Genomic DNA, 12,899 nt, shown 5'->3' on the forward strand with positions numbered 1-12,899 from the left:
CCCATCTTCCCCCACCCCACCTCTCTGACTACCCTTCCCCCATTCAGCCATCTCTTTGTTCCTGTCTTAAAGCATCACCACCAAACCTGCCCAGCTGACAAACCCTTTAAACCACAACAATGACGGAAGGTCATATTTTTTTAGGTTCAGCTCGCCCCCGTAATCCTTCTCCACCCTCCGTGCATCCACTGGCTTCAGTTATACTTGAGTACAGCTGGAGTGGTGCATCTGGGTTTCAAAATCAGTGCGCTGCCCAGCTGGAGAGAGGCTCAGCAGGCTGCAGATTGACAAATTTTGCCTTGAACACTAACACAGATTGCTGTGGGAGGAGGCTGTGTGTTGCCATTCCATACGTCCCAGTGGAATACGCTGTTACATATCTGCTCTACTTTTCTCGCTCCCACCGACAAGCACCCCTCGTCCTTACACTCCCCTCCCCTTTTTCTCCTCCTCTTCCTCTTACTTGAGCAGCAACGGGCCCGGGTGAGGCTCAGCTCTGCCATTGTGTCTACAGGCAGACAGATGCAAACAGGATCTAGCAATCTGTCGGGAGTCACCCCTGAGTCACCCTTACCTCATTTCCTGTGCTCTGCATCTCTCGGGGGGGGATAGGTCTGACACAGGTGGAAGAGAGAAGAAAAGGAGACTTTTGGACAAGCCATTCAGTAACATTCCCAGTTAGTTTGTGTTCGTCCTCCATAAGTTTGTGAAGAAAGGAAGACTGAAGTATGGTTTTTAGAAAACTTACAGATGAAAAAACAGATTTAGAACAATATAGTTTGTAAAAAAAACAACAGCAACAATAATAGTGCACTGTGTACCTGAGCATCTCTTGTACTATGCATGCATCTGTGTAAAAATAGCTCAATGTAGAAGGTCAATATGTTTCTCTTTCCAGTCCTGCTGCCTGTGCACCAACTTATCTAGGTGCTTGTTAATCAGCAGTATTAGGACTGCTGGAAATCATTGCAGAGTAATTTTATTGAGGATTTGAGAGTGCAAAGAATTGAAAAATGACTGAGTTAGTCAAATGGTCAGTGTGAGAAGATCCTCACCTTCTTTTGTAGCACACAGCTCTCTCTGTTCTTCTTGCCACCGCAGAAATAAAAGCATTTCATATGCATGCAGCCTAAAAGATGGAGTCTCTGCTCTTTAGAATGGTAATTTGCCTTCTTTGTTGCTTCAGTGAAAGCTACAGAAATTAATTTGTTATTGAATGTCTAAATCAAATTGTGTACAAAAGAGAAGACAAAGCTGATCTAAAGGCCTATTCAGTCCCTGTTCATGTAAATCCTGGTTTTGAAAATTGCATTAATAAGCTGATCATGCAGTATTTTTGCACCTGTGTAATCCCCTTTGTGATGCTTAAACACACACTTGGAGGGGGATGCTGGAATGGGCTTAGGGAATCAAGGTGTGTTGTGGAGCACTCAACAGGGAGATGGATTTTGCAGCCGATTTCATTGTCCTATTGTGTAAATGCATCTGGTCGCAAGGGTTTATGTGGGCGCACGCATGTGCCAACATCCATTTTTAATGTCTGTATCTTTGTGTTCCCTCGTTGAGCGGCCAGGGGAGTCTTATTTGTTTATATTTGAGTCGTGACCATCATTGTTTTCCATGTGTCTGTGACACAGTGCTTTTGTGATTCGAGTAGCAGGCATCGTGACTAGTGGGGCCACCGCGTGGGAGGATAGAGGCCAGGAATATCATGTCTGATAGCCACCACCAATATCTAATGAAGTCAGTCAGGATTATGGTCCAGATGAAACAAAAAGGCGGGGATGAAAAAGACCTCCAGTCGTTTAGAAGACAAAGTTTTCTGACAAATGCAAGTGTACCCCATCAGTTTCATACCTGCCTTTTTACCCTCCGTTCCTGCCCTGCTTCTCCATTCACTCCCTCACTTCGTCTCCAACAGATGAGGTGCTTTCTCCTCATTCGTCCTTTGCAGCACATGTTGTTGTCTTTACAAGTATCCACATATTTATCTTCCAGGGAACAGACATTACTGTGAAATTGTTTTCCCACCAACATGGGATTCTGGTTAAACTATTAATCAGCTAGTGCAAAAAAAAAAACATTTATTGAAGTAAGCGTAGTTATGAGCTGAAGGAAAAACAAGTTAGAAAGGATGTTTTTGCTATTGCATGCCCAACATGAAATGAATTGAATGCATGCAGGATGAGGTTAGATGTATGTGAATGTGAATCTCTGAAGCATTTCAGCTCAGTTGCTGATCTTGTTTCAATGAGAAGAGCACCATTTGCAGAAACATGATCATCCTGAACTTTGTCAGTCTGATCTCTCTTTTCACTCGGCTTGATCAGATTCTGTGATGGCCAGCTGGTCTTCTTATGTTGCTCTCATCCCTCTGTTTTCTATCAGACCATATTACAGACACAAACCTTTCCAATGGGCCCTTTGAGAAGCGTATCCTGGTTCCCTTTCGAATTTGGGGCATGGTGCAAGTCATTGATTTTGTTGCCTTGTCTCTTTAGAAAACCTGTTATTGCAGCTTTAACTTGTGTGTGTGTCTGTACAGAGGCTATCAATAGTGTCCTGGTGTGATCAAAACATCCAGGTCGATAGGCAGGTTAATAAGCAGCTTTTTGAAGCGTACCTTTCACCTAGCTTTTGGGCAGGTGAGCAGGTGCGTCTGAGCCAAAATACGGCTGGGCGAGACGACTTCCTTCTCTCATGGCTTCCCACTCTCCACCCCTCCCCGTCCCGCCTTCCAATCCTCTATCCTCTTTTCTCTGACACAAAGCTGCTCAGTTGTTCATGAATGTCAGCTCAGTGCTGCCAGCACGCTCTGCCCCCCTCCCCCCTCCCCCGTCCACCTCTCTCCCTCCAGCCTCCTTCAGTCTCTCTTCCTCCCTTACTCCTTATCTCTCCCCCATACTTCGCTTAGTGTGCAAAGGAAGAACGACTGCAAATGAGTTCCTTGAACCACAGGGACCCCAATAAATAAAACTGTCAGCCAGAGATGTCGAAAGGAGGGGGAGAAAAAAAAAAAGGATGGTGGGGGGTAGAAGCCAGAGGCACACTCTCGCTGAATATTTCATCACCCACCAACAACACCACCACCGCTCTTGACACCCTACCCCCATTGCCCGCATCCTTCATCCCCCTTTGCCATCCATGTTCCCTCATGCCTTTCTCCCCCTCTTTCTCTCTCTCTCTCTCTCCTCCATCTTGTCTCCACCACTCCTCCCCCAGCTGCCCCTTATCATATTCTCCCCCCCATTACTGCATAGCAACTAAAGCCCCCTGCTAAACAAAATACCACCTCCTGGACACCAGTGGATAAAACAAAACATTTGATGGCACTGGCTCTGATGTCAGTTGTTAAAGAGGTGACTGTGACATCTATTGAGCTTTTTTTTTGGTTTGTTATTTAGTACCGGGATCTTTTTTTTATAGTGCATGTCAAAAAATAAACATGCCTATGCAGTTTCTAGTGAGTATAATCAACCATGTATGTTATTACAAAGCCCCCCACCTGCTTTTTTAGAAAAGGAACTTCTCATCTCTTTGCATACCGTCGCTTCTGCGTTAGAAAGAGAACAATGATGGGCTGGCTTTTCTCTGTCTCTCTTAACACAACAGCAGTGGGGCCCTCCACTCTTCTTGTCTTGTGGCTATCATAACAATCTAATACGAATAGCCATAGATTGTTTTTCTTTTTTTCCATGCTCAGAGGAGCGTTTGTGACTTAAAGACAAGCCGTGAAGCTCTCTTTTGTTTGCCTGTGATGTTCCAGAAAGCTCTATCTGGTGTTTGTCCTGACGTCAATGGTGGCCAGCTACATTAGCTGTCTTGGCTGTGCTGTTGAGAGCAGACAGGCATGTTTGGACTGGAGCTGAGCTGCTAGCCGAGACCCCTGGGAATCATTCGCGAGCCAGCTCTCCAGCACCAGAGATCCATGCCCCCTCCCTCTCTTTCACGCACGCATACACACATATAGACATTCTCTCCAACGCATTTCCTCCCCTTGTTTCTCTCATATTCTCTGTCCGTCTGGAAAAAGCTTGTTGTTACACGATCACTTGCCAATCTAGCCTCTGGCTGGCAGGCTGCACTCTATCATCCTCCGCCTCCTTCCTTCTCTTAGGAGACAGGAACTATTTCAGGTGTTCCACTCCACAGCTTTCAGCTTCACAAGCTGTTTACCCTCCTTTTCTTGTGTTTTTTTTTTCCTGGGGTTTTAGAATTGTCAGGGAAACAGCATGTTTTGAGAGGAAGAATTTCACACCTGAAGGTTTATTGTGGCTCTTCTTGTTTATCCTTCGGGAAAGTGAAAGATAATCACAAAGCTACAGAAAAGGGTCATTCAAATAGTTTTGGGGACGTTTCCTGTCATTTTCTCTGCTGATGAGATGTATATGTGTATGTGGGTTTGTGGCCTTTTAATTTCTTGCCTGAAGTTGTGGTGGGTGGTGTGTGCATCTACGGAGACCCCTTATGAGTCACACACACTGTTACACAAATTTTTAGCTCTTATGCATGTGAGAATTAACACGGCTTGTGTGAGCAACTTCTAAATTGACTTTATGAGTCAACAGCTGAGAGTCTCGGAGTGACAAAAATCGAATGGAGGAGGAAAAAGAAGAAGGAAAAAACGAGGTGCGAGGAAGAAAGCTTGCCTTTCTCACAGGCTAATTTGAAGCCTGCCATGTGGTGTTGTGAGCTCAGTAGGAGTACATGAATTTCATCTTGGTGGTTTTGAATAATCCACACTAGTCATTATAAGTGTAATCAAGCCTCCTCTTTGTTTCTCCTGCTGTCACTCACTGTCATCTATTTTCTCTCACTTTCTCTTGCCTGTGCTTGCAAATACTCAAAAAGGAAAACAGAGGGAAGAAAACCAAAGTCCCTGTTTAGACTTGGCATAAAATCGCATCTTAGATGGACCTTTTGGGAAAGTGATTACAGTCAAAATGCACACTCTTTGCATTTTAGCAGACAAGTTTGCCTTGCACACACACATTGACCGGATGCAGATGTACAATTTTTTATTTTTTATTTTTCTGCAGATAACATCAAATTTGTGCAGCTAATGATTACTGAAGCCAAACTTTGATGCCACATGTGAAATAAAAACGGTCTCAACTGGACTTTGGCTCAGTATGGATGCATGTAGATAAAGAATTGTAGGAGTTATCAGGAGCATAGACAGACACAGACTCATCCGTCAGCCCTTCCCCCACCCACAGACACTTTTCAAAACTCTTTGATTTATGGTCTCCCCGGGGGTCTTTGACTTTGTACGCATGTAAGTGTTGGCAAACTGTTGACTCATTCTCCTGACAGCTGTCAGTCACTGACACAGTCATTGCCTCATCTCCCACCTCTTTTTTTTTTTCTTCCTCCCCCCTTCCCTCATTGACCTTTTGGAGTCTGCTTCTCTCCTGGGTCTCATACATACATACTCGCACATCTTCTCTCTGTCAGGCAACCTTTTGTATAAGGAGTTTCCTTGACCCTTCACACACAGCGCCCTGCCCTGTCCTCCTCCTCACTTTTTTTCACCACACCTTACGCATGCTGAGATTCTTGCCTTCCTACGATGTGGTAATCTCAACGGGCGTGGACTGTTTCAGCAATTCGTCAGTGTGTTTCTGTTTCTCCTGCAGCCCTCTGTGTGCTAATTGTTGCTGCTTTGGTTTGGATTATTTACATTTTGAATTGAAGCCATCAGATCAACCCACCCTGCAGTCCTGTCACCTGTCCTTTCCTCTTTTTTCCATCCGGTTTTCCACTCCGTGTCAATACCATTGTCCAAAGGTCACCCTGGCAACAGAGAGACAGTGGTCGATGAAGAAATAAATAAGCAGAAGGAAAGGTTTTAAAGTAAAAGAAGATTTTGAGTGTTTCAAGAGCCAAGATTTTAATATGATACTCCATAAATCTACATAGTCTTTGAGGAGTATTTGTATTTAAATCTTTGTTTTCTGATTTGCCATTATTTCATTCTCATTTCCTGTCATTTTTTTGTGTTCCTCGCTGCCTTCTTTTGCTATTTTCTACTTCTTCTGGGTTTTTTTTTCCTTCTTCCTTCTCTTGAGACTAGAAGCACACAAGCATTCGGGGCTATTGAACTCTTTTTGGAATAGAAGCGTGACTTTGCATTTGCCAGTTATGGTTGTTTCTGTTTGTTTCTATTTGGGGATAGAATAAGATGTCATTAGTCTTCGAGACCCGAAGAAGCTTTTAGCCCCTGTGACTTTTACTGTCACGCACACGCACACGCACACACTCGCGACACAGACGTCATCAGCAAGTTTCAAGATACAGCAGTGGAGCCAGAGGCATGCAGGAGGCAGACAAAGGAACATTTCTTATTTAGTGTGAATATTCTAGCCAAGTCGTGACAACTAAGCTATCCTGTGTGTGTTTGTGTGTGTCCATCCTGGCCATGAGTGGGTCAGCAAAGGCTTCCACACTTGGTCCTTGTTAACCGTCGCCAAAGCTCCAAAAATGGGCAGCCCTTCCAGATCCGTTGCAGATCCACAGACAATTGGCTATTCTGTGTTTGAGAGGCAGGCGGGGTGTATTTCCTGAATGTGGGACTGATTTTTCAGGCTATGAGCCAGACAGAAGGGTGGCCTTTGTCTCTGAGCTGAATGACACTGCTGACTAAGAGCGGACCCAGAGGCAGTTGGAGGCAAGCAAAGAGTGCACCCTCTTTATATGTGTGTGCGTGTGTGTGTTTTCCCAATAGGTCATTTTATCCAGAAGCAAATAGACCACTGTTACAGAATGGTAAATGATTGCTTGATGGTCCCAATGAGACTGGGGCCCACAGCACTGTTGTGTCTAATTAAACTACTACTATCCATGGTGCAAAGTTTTCATTTACCAAGAAGGAAGTTGAGACTCAGAGACTTTGTCCTTTTTGGAGCAGTCATAGAACAATGCAAAAGTACAAACAAATTTGGAGGTCCACTTTTTAAAAATTATATATTTTTATATGTATTAAATCTGTACTCATGGCTTTATAGAAGCCAATTGGTGAAGTTTCTGACATTTTTCTTTTCTCACTTTGTGTGTATGTGCAGGTCAGTGACTTCCTGTCTGGCCGCTCCCCCCTCACCCTGGCGCTGCGAGTCGGTGATCACATGATGTTCGTCCAGCTCCAGTTGGCGGCGCAACAATCTGGTGGTCCCCAGCTCCAGCACAGGCACCTCATCACCCGGGGCAACACAGAGGCCCCCATGGGTCAGCCCACAGGGCAGCCCCGTGTTCCCCACACTCACCCGCACTCCCACCACCACACCCCCCACCATCCACACAATCATCCCAGCCCCCACTTGTCCCAGCCTCACCCTGTTCCTACCTCTCCCGCCTCCCCAGGCTCTCCCTCCTTCCCCTTGCCCTCCACCCACCACCAGCCGCTCCCTCCCATGTACCACCAGTCGCCCTCCTCTGCTCATTGTAGCCCCCCCACTCCTCCACCCCACTCCCCTCGCCCTTCCCACATCCCTGCAAGTTTTTTCCGCTCTCCAGCTCATAATCATCACCATCACCACCATCACCACCACTACCACCAGCCCTCTTCAGGCCAACCCAGCCACGACATCAGCCAGGTCAGCCCTGTAGCTCCGGTACTCTGTCCTGAGGTAAGATCCAAAAATATTCTTCTTACTAATATTTTTACACTCCTCCATTGTGTTTTTGAAGCGACAAACACTCAGTCTCTAAATTATCTTCTCATGTTATTTCCTCATCATATAGGTGGTATTATTAAAAGGTTTCTAGTCGTAAAATAACTTCCAGACTTATGTGAAGAGCTGATGTTATCATGGGTACTTAGTCTTTTCATGAATAAATAATGAGAATATGGGTTATGACTGTCTGATGACCTGTTTGACATGCTCACAAATACATCACTCTCCATTATATTAATCAGATTATTAAAGAGTGATTCCGTGGTTTATTTCGGCCTGTTGAGGGTTTTGAAAATAAATGAAAATAGAAGCAAATTGAAGAAATAACCATCATTTACTCTGTATAAATATTTATAAGTATTTATTTAACTTTAGAAAAATCTTTCGACACAATAACCCATTTAGTTGTGTCCTTTACCCAAATGTGCTGTTGATCTTGTCTTCACCTTCTTAAAGTTCAGCCTGTGAAAAGTAAAAATGACCCAAATGTCAGTGAACTGTGTGAGATGGTTCACAAGAGGAAAAACAAGTGAAAAAGCCTACTTAACGCTTAGAAAACGGAAATGGCTATTCCTCATAAGGCTACTACACATATAAATGCACGCAAACATAGGTCTTTGCCAGGGTTTCAATTTCACTCTCACATGTCAGTTAGCAAATCTCAGTTAAGCTGAGGTGGAGTCACAAAGGTGTTAGATTTGTTCAATCACAGTTTGAAGTAACTTGATATCCTCAGTCTTAGCACATGTCACAGTAGAAAACCCAGGTTTTCTGTTTTCACAGGTTTTTCCAAGCCATTAGACTTTACTACAAAGATTAGTCACTTGCTGCAAATATAGATGACTGCCCTATATGCAAAGATATGTGCATGTTTGTACTTTATATGGATCTTCAGTCTCCGCCTTAAATCTTTCCTCCAGGCTAACTGCAGCCCCAACAGCTCCAACAGCCCCAACAGTGGCACCAGTTCCTCGCCACGTTCACGAAAACCTGGCGCCATCATTGAGAGCTTTGTCAACCACGCTCCCGGAGTCTTCTCAGGGACTTTTTCAGGTGAGAGGACACTGAGCTGCTGTTAAGGTTTATTGCTGTTTCAAGCAATATTCAAACACACAGTGAGATTGAGTTGAAAGTCTTTTGTCGTTGCATCCTTCTCATAAAATGATTTCAAACAATCAACACAGGTTTTTATTGTTGATATGCTTGTGTATGACTCATTAAATGCTTCAGTTTGTTTGTGTTTTTCATATAAACCAAAGTACACATTACTTATAACTCTTTTGCTTCTTTCAGGCACTTTGCACCCTAACTGCCAGGACAGCAATGGGCGTCCAAGACGGGATATTGGTACCATCCTACAGATCCTCAACGACCTCCTGAGTGCCACACGCCACTACCAGGGCATGCCCCCCTCCCTCACCCAGCTCCGCTACCAGACCCAGTGTGGCTCGCCCACCTCCCCATCCCCCTCACCGCCTCCATCGCCTCCAGTTGCTGGTATGACAGGTCTCTCTGCCAAAGCTACCTCTGTGCCTGCTGGCAGCCCAAGCAGCCCCCCTCCGACTCTTCATCCACTGGTGCAGTGCCAGAGCCAGATCCGCATGTGCAAACCCCCTGGTGAGTGATTCTACTCCACACACCTTCTTCCCGTGCAAGCATTTCGAGAACACAAAGAGAAACTCCCACATGTACATTAAGTCTTTGTTTGTCCCTTGAAGCCCTAATGCCCTCATGAAGCAGATGTTCCTGCAGTTGCCACAGCTTCAGAGGAGTGTGTTTATGCGCGTGTCTGTGTGCACATTTGTGTGTTAAACAACAATAAAGCCCATCATTTTCGCAGAGCTCTGCTCTTGTTTTGCAACCTACTGAAAAATTTATTGTCATCTCTGCCTTTCTGTTTCTATTCTCATAGCGCATCATGGGTAGCTCAGTTCTGTTGGGACGGTTTTACATCACTGTTTTCAAGTGCTTATCTTTATCTTTTAAAATACTGACAAAGCAAGAACAGAAACATCAGACTGAAGAACAGAAACCAGTCGTGCGTTTACCTCTCTCGTGGTTTGAAGCAAAAGAAAGGAGTAAGAGAATGAGGAAAGGGGGTCTCCTTAGTAATGCAATACAAGCTTTTGCAGGCCTGTTCAGTCAGGCTTCAGTTGTCAGTCAGTGGAGTTTGCTTTTGTTTTTTGTGTGTCAAGGAGATAGGTTTACCTCTTCAAGCCTGGGCTGGGCTATGTTTAGATTAGATTAGGCTTTGGGTTATTTAACCTGCATCCTAAAGAAGAGCTGCATCTGGGACATGTAAGAGCTGGACACACCTCTACATACTCATACTAGAGGGCAGGGCTGGGGCAGGTGTTGAAGATGATACCATTTTTAGGAACAGGGCTTGGATGTTTTAAAATCTCCTTTCCTTGCAGCGACACAGGATGCTGGGTGTCAGACAGATGGCCACTGCTGATAACATTCAGTCAGTGTTGTAAGGTTAGACTGGCTGCATTGTCTTCTGCTGAGGAAATCAAACCAGTTTTTGGTGAAACGCTCATAAATCTGCCACAAGTTTGAGAATGTTTTTCTTTGGAGGGTTCATGAATACAATTCCTAATGTTCAATGTTTTCTTGTGCTTGAAATAAGAAGGAGCAAAGACTTTCATTGTTGTATTCTGGCTCTCTACCATGATGCAAGACCCTTTCAGTTTTGACATCTGAACACAGACTCGCTGGGATTGTCCACTATTCCACTGCATCACCCCGAGTGCCCTCACAAGTATTCAGTGAACAGTTGCAATAACATGGACTTATTTTCCTAGCTCAGGGAAGACCATTCCTCCACTGCCCCCACCTACACACTCACCCCGCCCTTCCCCTCCTCTCCTGCTTTTGCCATCTCTCTTCATCTGTACTCAACAGCCCACGCCACTGTTTCCCCTCATTTGCTGTCCAAAAACAGCCTTGTCTGTAAAACCCATCTCTCTGTCCTCCTCCTAATCACCCCTCCTTTCTTTCCATGTCTGTGTTGTACATCAATACATTGTCTGTGTCCATTGGCTCTTTAAATAGATTTATTCCAAAATGCAGCTCTGAAAAGAATTTGCTTTGTGGACTCGGGAGCAGTGAGAGGAGGAAGCTGCGGAAGACGGGGGTTGTTAAAACCACAACACTAAGCCTCCTCTCATCCTATGGGTGTTTATGTCCTGCCCATCGGTCCACTTTTTAAAACTTGAGGCAAAGGTTGAAAGAATAGTCTGTCTCACTGCTATTTTCTCGATTTGCTGCCTGCTTACCATATGTTTCTGCATAAAGTGTTAGTAATGGGTAACCTGCCCAGCTAAGTATGGTAAAACTTGAATGAGGCAGTGAGCATACCGGTGTGGACCTAAACCATGCGTCTATTTGTATCCTGTTCCACGCGGTGTCTAAGGAAGCCGGTGACTAAGCATTCTCAGGCAGTCTTATCAGTCGACACCCGATGGAGGACTTTCTGGACTTAACACAGCAGCTTAACTCAGCTTCACAGAAACCTGCCTTCATTCAGCTGCAGCAAAAAAAAACTGCACTTCTCATCTGCCTGAGTATGTGTGCACAGTCAAACTCAGGTTGAGGCAGTCTCTTGAAAATGTCACATAGCTTGGCTGTCTCTTAAGAGCCTTTACCCTTTCCATGTGTGGGGTGGAGAAGACAAGCGTAAATAATAAAAAAAAAAAAGCTGGAACAGGCACACATGCACACACACTTAACCATAAGGCTAGCTTGGCTTTCTGCTTTGGCTGAATGATATTGCTGAGTTTAGGGGATTTGTCAACCCAGGACTTGTGTTTGAATTTGAATGGGGGGGCTTTAGGATGGCTTGGCAGACTGATTGTTAGCTAAATTCCTTTCCTGAGTAGGATGGACCTTCCCACCATCCGTCCTGCAGAACTCTATCTCACTAGCCCCCTGCACAGGCTAACCCATTGTGTGAAGCCTGGGGACAGGGGCTGTATATGAAGCACCATGCTGAACTATTGTTGGGCCAAAGAAGGGAGACCTATTGGATTATATGGCTGCCTTTTAGCCCAATGCTCACCCAAAGCTGCCTTAGCTTAATACAGGGAGTAAACGGGGCAAAGCTGTGGTGTTCTTTCCACATCCTTGGACTAGCTTTCGTCTCTTTTTGATTTTTTTTTTAGGTCATGTTGGCTTCCTGAAGGCTAAGACAGAGTAAGCCAAATATGTGATGCAGGACCTTAATAAGTCCTGCATCACAGATAATACAGTAGCAGACTTAATTTCTCTTTCTCATGGCAAACCATTATTTACTAGGATGCACATGGACCGCTAACTTGACGTGTGTCCTAGCGACACTATGCAGCCACAGAGTTATCTAGGAAATTCAGCCAAGCACATTAGGTGTCCTTTCATTGTCAGCAAGGAGGAGGAAAAAAAGGAGGCGAATGAATGCAAATGAAGTCTAAAAGTCATTGAAGATCTTGTGTCCCTGCAGGGTTGTTAGTGCCCTTTCACTGCCTGTCAGAATATTAGCGCTGCTTTGATTAGTTGTTTTAGTATCTGTCTCAATGGGTAGTTTGGCTTTTGTTTTCTAGTGCGTAAAACTGACTAGATTGTTCATTTCCTCATAGGTATGTTTTTTCTCTAATTTATGGCTAAATTGTGCACATGTGATGCTGAGTTGTTGGACGTAAAGATTCAGAGGGTTTGATCTTATTTGATGTGTTACAGCCATTGATTTTTGCATTTACTTGCAGTATTGCAAAGCACGCTTCATGTTCACTGGCTTCCCTTTGTAAAATGCGCACAATTTTGTAAACTGATCATCAAGTTTTAATGTGGCACGTCAGAAAATAATGATAAAGCAAACCAAGTCTAGCTTTGCTGCAGTGTGATTCTCCTTCCCTTTTGTCCCCTTTCCCTTGCCTCCTTTTTTTTCCTGCCTCTGTCCACCCCTCCCTCTTCGTCCCTGTTCCCTGGATGCTGAGCAAACACAATGTTCTCTTTGCAAGATCACAAGACTTATCAAGACAAACAAACAAACAACAGCAATAAGACAACTGCAAATGAAGGCCAATCTTTATACAATCAATAGATGGAGAAGCTCCTTTAATCTCCTTCTGCGTCCTGCACACTGCAGCCCTCCTCCCTCATTCTCTCCCTCCATCCTCTGCCTCTACTCCTCCATCCACCCACTCCTCCCACCCACCCCCCCATCCCTCCTCCCCCCCCCCCCCCCCC

At 44.8% G+C, this 12,899-nt stretch overlaps 1 protein-coding gene across 2 annotated transcripts in view; it reads left to right on the plus strand.

The window, feature by feature from the left end:
- midn (midnolin) overlaps window positions 1-12,899 on the plus strand; it is a 27,188-nt gene that overhangs the window by 7,249 nt on the left and 7,040 nt on the right. For both annotated transcript variants that reach the window (XM_017407338.3, XM_017407337.3), the window contains exons 5-7: window positions 7,065-7,625; window positions 8,594-8,726; window positions 8,967-9,290. In XM_017407338.3, coding sequence (XP_017262827.1) covers window positions 7,065-7,625; window positions 8,594-8,726; window positions 8,967-9,290 — 1,018 coding nt within the window. The remainder of the gene's footprint in view (window positions 1-7,064; window positions 7,626-8,593; window positions 8,727-8,966; window positions 9,291-12,899) is intronic.

This window comes from Kryptolebias marmoratus, linkage group LG24 (assembly GCF_001649575.2).
Source record: "Kryptolebias marmoratus isolate JLee-2015 linkage group LG24, ASM164957v2, whole genome shotgun sequence".
Lineage (NCBI taxonomy): Eukaryota > Metazoa > Chordata > Actinopteri > Cyprinodontiformes > Rivulidae > Kryptolebias > Kryptolebias marmoratus.